This window comes from Homarus americanus, unplaced genomic scaffold (genome assembly GCF_018991925.1).
Source record: "Homarus americanus isolate GMGI-L3 unplaced genomic scaffold, GMGI_Hamer_2.0 scaffold24694, whole genome shotgun sequence".
In the NCBI taxonomy this organism is placed as follows: Eukaryota; Metazoa; Arthropoda; class Malacostraca; order Decapoda; family Nephropidae; genus Homarus; species Homarus americanus.
In genome coordinates, this window is record NW_024732780.1 from 6,259,285 (window position 1) to 6,270,629 (window position 11,345).

Consider the following 11,345-nt stretch of genomic DNA (forward strand, 5'->3'; position numbering starts at 1 on the left):
AGTTATTATATTTTATATGTGATGTTTAGGATTAGTGATTATATATTAGGGTGATGGTTGGGATTTAATGTTCATTTTTATTACTTGTGATTTTCTGATTTCTTTTGTGTTGTATATATTTTGTATAAATTTCCTGTCATTAGCTTTTGGTTTTACTTTTGTAAATAAATAGTAAGTTTGAACTTTTAAGGTAATTTTCCATATTAAACAGGTTAAGAATTTCTTATGGGAGGGCATTTTAAAAACCCACTTTGAATCATAACATGTAGGGGGGCCTGTCTGGGAGTTGCATTGACTTTGCGATCATCAGTGCCATAACCTTTTGCTGCAGTCAGGCTTGGACACCAACAAAATAGGGGACGTAAACTCACTGTCGCTTGGCTCAGCTGTCCATGCTGTAGCAAGTAGTCTACACCTTCTTCCTCATGGGCGGCTTCTGATGAAGACTCATTCTATAAGGAGACTGCTTTATCAGGCTGTCACCGGGTCCACCAGTTCAATATCATACTCCACTCCTTTGCCACGGCTTCAAACGCGTCTCCAAATATAGGAGGAAATTCCTTAAGCAGATTGCAAAGTCATCCACTTCTGACTGCAAAGGTGGAGAACTTCATTAGGATAATTCAGGATATCACTATTTGATGCTCTTTCAAGAAGTACATTGTGATATGTATAATAATTTTGGTTGTACAGCAATCCTGTGTTTTTCGTGAGATACGTTCCTGAAACCATGGCAAAAAGCCAAAACGCGAATACTCTTTTAGGAATCACTGTACCTGTGGCCACCAAACAGCTCAAGGTAGGTCATGCACTTAACCACGCAATGCTTTCCACTCACCACTCCGGCCCAGTGGTCACACTGATAACTGATGCACTGTACCGGCATTTATTAACATTGTATTTGAAACTAATCATATTGTAGTATAATAATGGAAAAACGTAAATACAGTTATATACCAAAAAATTATTTACAAGTAAATAATTTTTTTATTCGCTGAGGTCGGTAACACCCGTATTGCCAGCCACCTCCTGCTGTCCCGGCGTCTGCCCGCCCTCACGCAATCACGCCAGCCAGTCTGTCCTCTTCCACCCACATTTCTTCACTTGAAGACTTGTATTCTGACAGACACAAATGAATTGTCAGTCTTCACCACATCTCGAACCATAGCTCATACCACCTCTGAGCTTGTCCAATAAAACTGTTTTTCTGTTAAGGTCATCACTATTCTTGATCTCTTGGTCACTTTAGAGTCTTTGCTAGTAATATTTGCCTTTGATGAGGCTGGCTACGTCCGGGCCATGTGGAATGCAGGTGGGAGGACAAACAGAAGAGGTAATCACAGTAGCGTTCACAGTACGGTAGGCACCTGTGGACTGAGGCTTCTCGGGCAGCGGGTGTCTGAAGGCGGGGAAAGGGGTGTCTGTTTGCCGCACGTAAAGGGAAATATCGAAAATTTATTAAGATATATTTTAGTAAAAACACCGCGAATGGTCAAAACAGAGATAAAAAAACACCAGCGAAGAACAAAGGGATTAATGCATGAGATTTTTTTAATAGGTGATTGGTAATATTCTATTTTATTAACTAACCTTTTTAAAGCCTGTTGGCCTTTTTGGGGGAGGTGTTATGATAAACTACTTCATCAGTTTATTTAGGAAGATTCTGGTCACAAGATGGCGCTGGCCATCTGTCAGTCGGGGGTATGCAACTCGCCGGTCTTGAGTACAATAGTATGTGGAGCCTGTGATTGGTCCTGGATGGGGTAGAAAAATCTGGTGGGCTCAGACTTCCAGAGTCAGACTCCAGAGTCAATTACAGAGTAGAGGCTGTGAAGTCGACAGCCAGTCTCCTGTCTCCTAAACCATAAGTATCGGGTGATAGTGTTCTCTTACTGCTCCTGACTTATTATATTTTATATGGTGTTGTTTAGGATTTAGTGATTATATATTATAGGGTGATGGTTAGGATTTAATGTTCATTTATTATTAGTTGTGATTTTCTGATTTCTTTTGTGTTGTATATATTTTGTATAAATTTCCGTCATCAGCTTTGGTTATACTTTTGTAAATAAATAGTAAGTTTGAACTTTTAAGGTAATTTTCCTTATTAAACAGGTTAAGAATTTCTTATGGGAGGGCGGGTTAAAGCTTCGCTTTGTATAGTAGCAATATATATATATATATATATATAGACATATATATATATATATATATATATATATATATATATATATATATATATATATATATATGCTGCTTCTTTCTATATATATATACAGTCAACCCTCACTTTACGCGGTCCCACATTCTGCGTTTCCACGTTAATGCGGTGCCTTGCCAGAACCTAATTTGCTCACATTACGCGGTGCGTGAACCCCATTACGCGGAGAGTGTACGGCGCGACGCTATTTTTAGATTCGCCCCACCCGCCTGCCTGCCTGTGCTCCTCGCCTCTCCCTCCTCCTCCCTCCGCTTGGGCAAGCCGCGCGGTAAGGTTGCGCAGTGTGTCTCTGTTGCATTATCACTGACGTCATATGACGTATCGGACTGTGATTGGCCATGCATCCCTACCCCCCTCTGCTGCTAGCTGTAATTGGCTTAAAGTATTATGACGTGTCCACCCGGGGGAGGGAGGGAGGGAGGAAAGATGATCCTTGACCTAGCCGCGCCAGTTTCATCCCTCCACGCCAGACCGTGTAAACGTGCATCCATTGTTCTCTAAAATGGCTTCCGCCGGACCACCACCCCCAGAGAGAAACCTTTCCTTACCTGGACCCAGCGGCACTAAGCCAAAGAAGACACGACGTTCCTTAAGCTACGAGGTGAAGTATACCATCATCCAAGAATTGGAGAAAGGAACAAGGCAGGTTGATTTGGCGCGCCAGCATGGTGTGAATGAATCTACGATTCGAACAATAAAGAAGGATACAGCCAAGATAAAGGAGCACATGAAGATCACAAAGTCTACAGGTGCTTCTATGATCAAGTATTTTCACAACCAGGTGCTTCTCAAGACAGAAAAATTACTTGTGAGGTACTTGGTGCGTCAAGCGCGACGGAACATGGCGGTCGACACGCGCTCTGTTAAGGACTACGCACGTGAACTGTACATCACAGTGGCACGAAAGATGGGAACTACAGAGCCCAAACCCTTTAATGCTTCCTCTGGGTGGTTACAGAGGTTTAAGATCCGGAACAAGATCACCAATATAAACATTGGTGGTGAAGAAGCAAGTGCTGACCGTGCTGCGGCTAGGGAATTTCCTCCGTTTTTACGTGAGATTATGGAGGAAGGACAGTACAGTGACGACCAGGTGTTTAACATGGACGAATCTGGTCTTTTCTGGAAAAAGCTACCTTCCAAGTCCTTCGTTGTAAAGAATGCCAGCAAGATTCGGGGCCGGAAGATGCAGAAGGAACGCATCACCGTCCTGTTTACCACCAATGCCTCCGGTACCAGTAAGCTCAAGTTATCGGTGATCCACACAGCACGCAAGTCGCACGCCTACAAAACCATGGACATGACCAAGCTAAATGTCCACTGGCTGACCGCACGTAAGGCGTGGATGTTCTCTACACTGTCCCTCTCCTGGTTTGATGACTGTTTTGTTCCCGATGTAAAGAAATTCTGTGAGCGACAGAATGTGCCATTCAAGATTTTGTTGCTGCTGGACAACGCACCAAGACACTCGCCCCTACTGTTAGATCGTCACCCCAACGTAAAAGTGGTATTCCTTCCTCCCAACACTACGTCTATATTACAGCCCATGGACCAAGAGTTAATCTGTAATGTAAAAGCTGCATTCTCTACGAAAAAATTCAAACTCCTGAACGACTACACCAACACCAGGGAAGAGATGCGCAACCTGAGTGACACCACCACCGATAGCAAGAGCGAAGAAGATGAGGATCAACAGTTGGCACAGCAAAAAATACTGTTCAAACAATTCTGGAGAGTATTTAACATCAAAAAGCTGTGGACTTCTTGGTGGAGACATGGGATCAGCTGTCTATTGCTACAATTCGTCACGCATGGAGACATGTGTTGCATGGAATACCAGGTGAGAGGAGGAGTCAATCTGTGACTGGTGAGGTTCAGACTGTTGCAGTAGCAGTGGACCTTGCCAGAGAAGCTGCGCAGACTGTTACAGTTCCAGGATTCTCCGAGACCACCAACGACGACATCCTGGAGGTGATAATGGAACCTGATGTGACTACCGAGGAGATGGTAGATGATGATGATGACGACGTCAGTGAAGAGGCAGGTGGTGCGTCATCCCAAGAAGAACAACACTTATCCCATAGTAATGTTAGGGATGCCATCGAGTGTATCGAGAAAGCCAAGCTCCTCCTTTCCGACGACCCTGACGCAAACAGGTATGAAATCTTCACTACCCAGCTGTTGCAGACTATGGAGCCCTACATCAAGGTGTATCACGACAACATCAACACCAGCCGTCAGCAAAGCATAACAGATTTCTTCGCCCGCAACCCACCACAGCCAGCCCAAGCCAGTGATAGTGACAGTGAAGATGACTTTGAGGGATTTGTCAGGGAAGCCCTGACAACTGTAAGTGACAGTGATGGTGATTCACCTGAGGGCCAGTAATCTGCCCTCTGCCTCGGAACCAGCCTCCATCCCCGTATGCCGACCCATCTCTTCTACTAACGTAAGTGTTCCACATAACTTTTAGTTTTCCTAACCTAACCTTTATTTTTCCTAACCTAACCTCTTCTATATTACTTGTTTTTTCATACCATCATAAAGTTAAGATAAAATTTTTACTACAACAAAGTTGTGTGTCATCAAAAAGTGGAGTTTGAGGGTCGGCCCGGACTCTATTTCAATTAATCCCATATGTTATGTTATTCACTTTACACGTTCCTCACTTTCCGCGGGACCCTGCGGGTTACATTAACCGCGTAAAGTGACTATATATATATATATATATATATATATATATATATATATATATATATATATATATATATATATATATATATATATATATATATATATATATATATATATATATATATATATATATATATATATATATATATATATATATATAATTTTTTTTATTATTCTTGGGTACATATTTTGAGGACATCATCACAACATGTCAGAGGTGTGACTGGATGGAAGAATAAATGTATTATGGTGGACGATGACAGTAGAGTTGTACGGCCCCACAGATGGCAGTCTTACACTGTGTCTTGTTTATAATTATCATATTACTTTTTTTTAAGTGTTTACTGTATCTCCCTCCAATATGGCCGCCTTAGGAATTTTATTTTTTATTTTTTATTTTTTTTTAAATTTATCGTTCCGCAGATGTCAATTCATGGGCGTGGCATGTAGCTCATGGGAAGAGTACCAGCTGGGGGCGTGTTGGGGATGTGACCATGCCCACTGCGCTGTAATGGGTTTTCATGCCCACCCACACCACCAGGAGGCGCGGGGGGTTAATGTAAACAATACAGACCCAGACAACACAGATTACCCTGATAACCAAGGCGTCCATATCGACTCTCCCGGCGTCCCGTTGACCTTCCAAAACATCAGTAGGGTGCAGAATGGGAGTAAGGATGGGCACCCGTCAGTTGAGGTCAAAAGTCCGTCTATCAAGGTGTTTTTGGGTACTAACTCCGAGGAGCCATTTTGTGGTGAGTGACATACTTCCTGTTTGTTCTACATACTAATAATTTAACTGTATTTACATATCTATTTTATAAATCTACCTATTTAATTATAAGGATGTATTTTTGTATATTAAGATATGTTAAACAGTCTATCTGTTTACAGAATTTTCAATTACATATCTTAAATAAGTTTTTGCTTTGTGAACATCAAACCTGTCTATCAAATTTAAAGTCACTCAACCAGTTTCTTGTGATTGTTCTGTTTATAGAACTGTGATATACAGTACATACACAAAGCAAAAATAATCACTCCTGCACCCTGTTAGGTCTGTATCATTAAGTTAAATGAAACAAAGTGAATCAATCTTCTTTTTTATCCTAAATATCTTTCTGTAAGATGTTTCATTTGGTCCTTCAATGATTATACACACACTGCTACTACTACTACCACCACCTTGCTGTCACTCGGAATTGAGTATGACGATCATCAAGCTATGATGCAATTATATTAGTTATTAAGGATATCACTTTCGTTGGAGAACTTTAAGGTGACTCAAGAGGCCGATACAGGATCACCAAGGCCGTCCACAGAGTTTGCACGTGTGAAGGGCTACATCTAGTGCGGGAGGGGCGACAGCAGCATCTTTCCGGTGCAGGCGCTCGTCTGCCTCGGTATGCAGTCAGGCTAACTCGAAAGTATTGACACTTTCTTGTGTGGTGCTTCTTCAAGCATTACTGTGTGGCCTGATCATCTCCCAGGTGAGGGGGTCGATTTGGCTTTTTTTAAGGTTTGTCTTAAGATTATCCTTATACCATTTCCGTTTTCCACCTGCGTTACATTTATCGTTCGATACATGACTGTAAAGTAGCTGCTTTGGGAGTCTACTGTCGTCCATGCAGGTAACATGGCCAGTTCAATGTAGTTTTTCATGGATAATGGAAGCCTCCATTCTCCTACTGTTGATGTCAATGAGAATCCATGCATTTGTTCTCCTGTCTTCCGAGCGAACTCGGAGGATGGAACGTAGACTACGTTGGTAAAAGTTTTCAAGTGCCTTGAGGTGCCTCCTGTATGTCACCCATGTCTCGCTACCATACAGCAGGGTAGGGACGACCACTGTTCGATATACGTGCAACTTTGTAGATACTTTCGGCTCCCTACAGCTAAAGAAACGGGTATGGAGTCTGCCAAAAGCTTGAGATGCACATATGATCCGATGTTGAATCTCTTCAACGATGTCTGTGGTGGTGGACAAGTTGGAGACAAGGTACTGGAAGTGGGTAACATTAGAGACAGTAGTAACCGTTAAGCTGCATGGATGGTGAAGGTGTGATTGAGCCAGGTGCAGGCTTAAAGAGAATCTGAGTCTTGCATGCATTCACCTCAAGGTCGAAGTGTGCAAACGCAGCTGCATAGGTGTTCAGGTTCCCCTGTAGGTCCCTTTCAGTGTGAGTGACGAGTATGAGGTCATCTGCATACTGAAGATCAGTGATGGAAGCGGATAACACCTTTGTTGAAAAGTCCCTTCATCCGGTACTGGATGTCCACCCCGATGGCTAAATTGGCCCTGGCACGAGTAGGTAAGACAGCCAAGAAAATTGAAAAAAGTTGGTTCCAGTACTCCTCCTTGTTTGGCCTCATTGGGATGGGGAAGAACTCAGACTGGGTGCCATTGTGCAGGACTTTGCCGTTCATTCCATCGTGGAGTTGCTTCACAACGACAATGAATTTTGGTGGGCAACGAAAGCCACTGATGGTCCGCCACAGGGCTTCCCTGTTGACCGAGTAGAAGGCATTAGTCAGGTCGGTGAAGGCCATGTACAAGTCACGACTCTGTTTTCTGCACTTTCCCTGTCTTTGCCAGACAGCAAAGATCATGTCAGTAGTGTCACGTGATAATCTAAAGCCACATTGTGATTTGGGGAGGAAGTTTTCCGCCTCATATAGAAATTTATTTCAGAGGACTCTGACGATAATTTTACCAGGTATGGATAGCAGCGAGATCCTGCAATAGTTGCCACAATCTAACTGGTCTCTCTTGTTCTTCTAAATATTGACGATGGAGGTGTCTTTAAGAGCTTGGGGGATATCCTCCTTTTCCCATATATTCCTCAGGAGAGAGTGGAGACGGCTGGTAAGCAGAGGTCCTCCTGCGTTTTACACCTCGGCTGGGATTTCATCATACCATGAGGCCTTGTTATTTTTCATTTTCTTGATGGCAGTAGCTACCTCATCCAGGGATGGAGGATAGCTGAGGTGGGTCAGCTTTGAGTGCTGAGGAACGTGCTGGGTAGTCAGGATATCCACATCGGTGTTTCGGTTGAGCAGCGAATGGTAGTGCTCTTTCCAGCACTGACAGATGCTTTTTTCATCTTTAATTAAGGAGTTACCATCGGATGAACGGAAGGGGGGGGGGGACACCATGAGCAGCTGGGCCGTTTATTGTTTTAGCGCAATTGAAAAATTCACACATCTTGTGTTGATCCGCAAATTTTTGTATTTCACACATTTTATTTTTCCACCATTCGTTCATTAGTTTGCAAAGTTTGATTTGGACCACCGCTTTCTCCTCGTGGAAGGTATCAGCTTTGGTCCATGACTTAGGGTTGTTCTGCCAGTCAGTGAGAGCAGCACATTTACTGTTGACGAGTTCTTCGATTTCCGTTTTTTTTTTTCATCAAACCAATCCTGGTGTTCTCTTTTGATTGAGCCGAGTGTCTTGTTGCAGGTTTTTGTGATGACAGCTTTGGTGGAACCTCCATTCAGCACAGGGATTTTGATTATTTGTTGTTGGGTTGCTTATCAGCCCATCATTGAGCTGCTCTCTGAAAGCATGTGCTACTGCTGGATCCTCCAGTCACTTGGTGTTAAAGCCTTTCTGGAGGCTTGTTGCTTTCTCGGTTTTGGGGCAACGTGAAAGGAGAGTTTGACTGACGAGCCAATGATCTGTATCACAGTGGTCTGAGCCCCGAATGACTCAGGTGATGAGGACATCTCGGCTATATATTTCTCTGACAATGATGTAGTCAATAAAATGCGAATATTTGTATCGTTGGAGTTGCCACGAACCCTTGAATGTGTCGGCCTGCCGAAACAAGGTGTTTTTGAAAGTGAAGTTGTGTTCAGAGTACTTGCTGAGGAGCAGTTGGCCGTTGGGATTACACTTGCCTACTCCGTTTCTTCCTATGGTTCTCTGTTATGTCAGCATCTCTGCCAACTCTGGCATTCAAGTCACCTAGGAGCACAACTCTTTCAAGGTCAGTGTAAAAGGCCTTCTTTATTTCATCCTCTGCATCCAGTATTGGGGCGTATGCATTGATGAAGAAGGCATGACGTGAGTGATTCAGTGGGTCTTGGAGCGTCATGAGGCGCTCGTTGATCTCAACAGGCATTTCAGTTAGACTATGTCGAATGGATGGGCGGATGGCAAAGCCAACTCCATAAATGCGGTTTCTCTCCACAGCAGGCTTACCCTTCCAGAAGAAGGTATAGCTGGATCTCCTTTCTGTGAGTCAACCCTCGTCTGTGAGCCGGGACTCACTAATGGCTGCTATGTCGATGTTTTACCTACATAGTAGACAGCTCTTTTCCACAAGAGCGGTTCTTCTTTCAAGACACTCATTTGTGCCAGTATCCAGTAGCATCCTAACATTCCATGTAGTGACCATAGAGTTTATTTAGTTTATTTTTGCTTTGATCTGTGATTGTGATTACGTTTTTGACCATATAAGGATGACCTTACTGGGTGTGGTTGCCCAGTCAGGTTGGTTCTTTAGGCAGGTTATGTTTAGGGCACCTTTTCTAACCCCCTCCCCATGTAGGGTGAGCAGAGTGGCTCCTGGTAAAGGCTGCTCAGTCGCACAGACAGGACCGGATTGCACTGCTGCCTAGATCCCAGTGCATAAACGACCATCTTTTCTATGCCGCCCTTGTGCAGAGTTTTGACTAGATTCCCAGTAGTCATCTTTGCCTGTTCCTGTCGCCACCCGTCTGGCGCCATAGAACTCTTAGGGTCATATTGGTTTGATGATGATAAGTATGATCAGCTGGATGATGACTGTGCAGGAGTTGATTTATGTGGTGAGGCAGAAACGCAGGCTGCAACCACACATCTTGGCTCTCCCCTTTCCTGATCCAGTGGTGCAAGTAGTTGCATGTCTGGGGAGAGAGTTGAAATGGACTGCTGATAGCCAAGTTTGTTGGGTTTCGCCTTTGTACCCTGTTCATCATGCATTGTCTTCATCTGCCCATGTAGTCAATGGGTTCCCATGTTGGTCACCTCTTCTGCCTATACCATCATTGGGGTCTTGTTGGAGCTCTGTAGGCATGGCTGCTTGATGCGGGTCTCCACGGCAGGTATTTCGTTTGGGGTTTACTCTCGTAGCCTTATACCTACCAAGGTTAATCCGCAAGGCAGCGGGGCAGTGATTGGTAGGCGCCAGGACGTGTCTACATGCCAGTGATCCTATGCTCCATCCCTCTGGGGCCCACTGCTGCTCCGAGAATCCTTGCTGGTCTAGCCTGGGTCCCCGAGGCACCCAGTTACCGTGTGTTGCCACAAGGAGGCACAGCAGGAGTCTTGATGGTGAAGAGGCTGTGTACTGGCAGGGGAAGACTTACACATGGTTGTTTCCCTGTTCACCGCGAGGGCTAGCCAGCGGTGATAGCTGAAAGCGTGAGGAAAACAAGCAGTGCTTGCACCTTAACACTAACATTGAAACGGTTGGTTAATTCCCAATTAACCAGGTTGGTTCACATATATTATATTGGGCTTTAGTAACGAAACCCAATTGAAGTTTCTTGTTCTATAAGAAAAGTATTGTTTATATAATTCCTGAGTGTAGGTCAACCGTAAGTTCCACTATTTATGAGTGTGATGAGAAAGGACGGCGTTTATGTAATATAAACGTGAATCAACGTCCGTTCGATATTAGTTGGTGTGAGTGACTAAGAGCATCGCACTGGTGCGGCTGCGCGCTTACATAGATGCTGACATATGGGCTTCTCCCTCTTGGGAAAGCTACTGTTCGCGTGTTCAATTCATGCCCTCACATATAGTGGAAAATTACAGGGGATGAATCTGAATATAAATCATATGTATATAACCCATTTATATAATACTTCTGTTGATGAGACAGAGGCCATTACAACATAATGCTGCCATACTAGATGCATTTCACCACCCTGTGCACACACTGACACTTCACCTTATTCTCTCAGCTGAGCAGTACAAGATCAGCATGGTGACCTCCCTGACTGAGGCATCTGTCAAGAGCGGTGGTGACCTCGCTCGCTTCACCGTCGGACTACGAGGTCAACACGGTCAGCACACAGTACCACCACCTGAAAGGTCAGTCTGGTACAGCAGGTCATATTACACCCCCGCCAGTTTTTACCCGGGTATATCCTGACCCTGGTCATTTTAAACCCTGGGTATGACCTGATATAGATCACATACCACCTTAGGGGCTTATCTGGCCGAGGTAGTTTTACACTCCCCAGGCCACGCTCCCTCTCGAGTCCCACCTAAGGAAACTTTCAGGGGTATACATATTTACCCAGAAGTACTTTGGTACACGTGCACCCGGACGTCCACCGGTACACCTGCACCCGGACGTCCACCGGTACACGTGCACCCGGACGTCCACCGGTACACGTGCACCCGGACGTCCACCGGTACACGTGCACCCGGACGTCC

At 44.4% G+C, this 11,345-nt stretch overlaps 1 protein-coding gene across 1 annotated transcript in view; it reads left to right on the forward strand.

Moving 5' to 3' along the window:
- Positions 1-10,997, forward strand: part of LOC121868999 (pancreatic lipase-related protein 2-like) — a gene marked incomplete at its 3' end in the record, with an annotated part of 100,689 nt that extends 89,692 nt beyond the window's left edge. The window contains 2 exon segments of the mRNA XM_042370060.1: positions 5,339-5,670; positions 10,868-10,997. Of these exon segments, the coding sequence (XP_042225994.1) occupies positions 5,339-5,670; positions 10,868-10,997 (462 nt within the window).
- Positions 10,998-11,345: the final 348 nt, after the last annotated feature.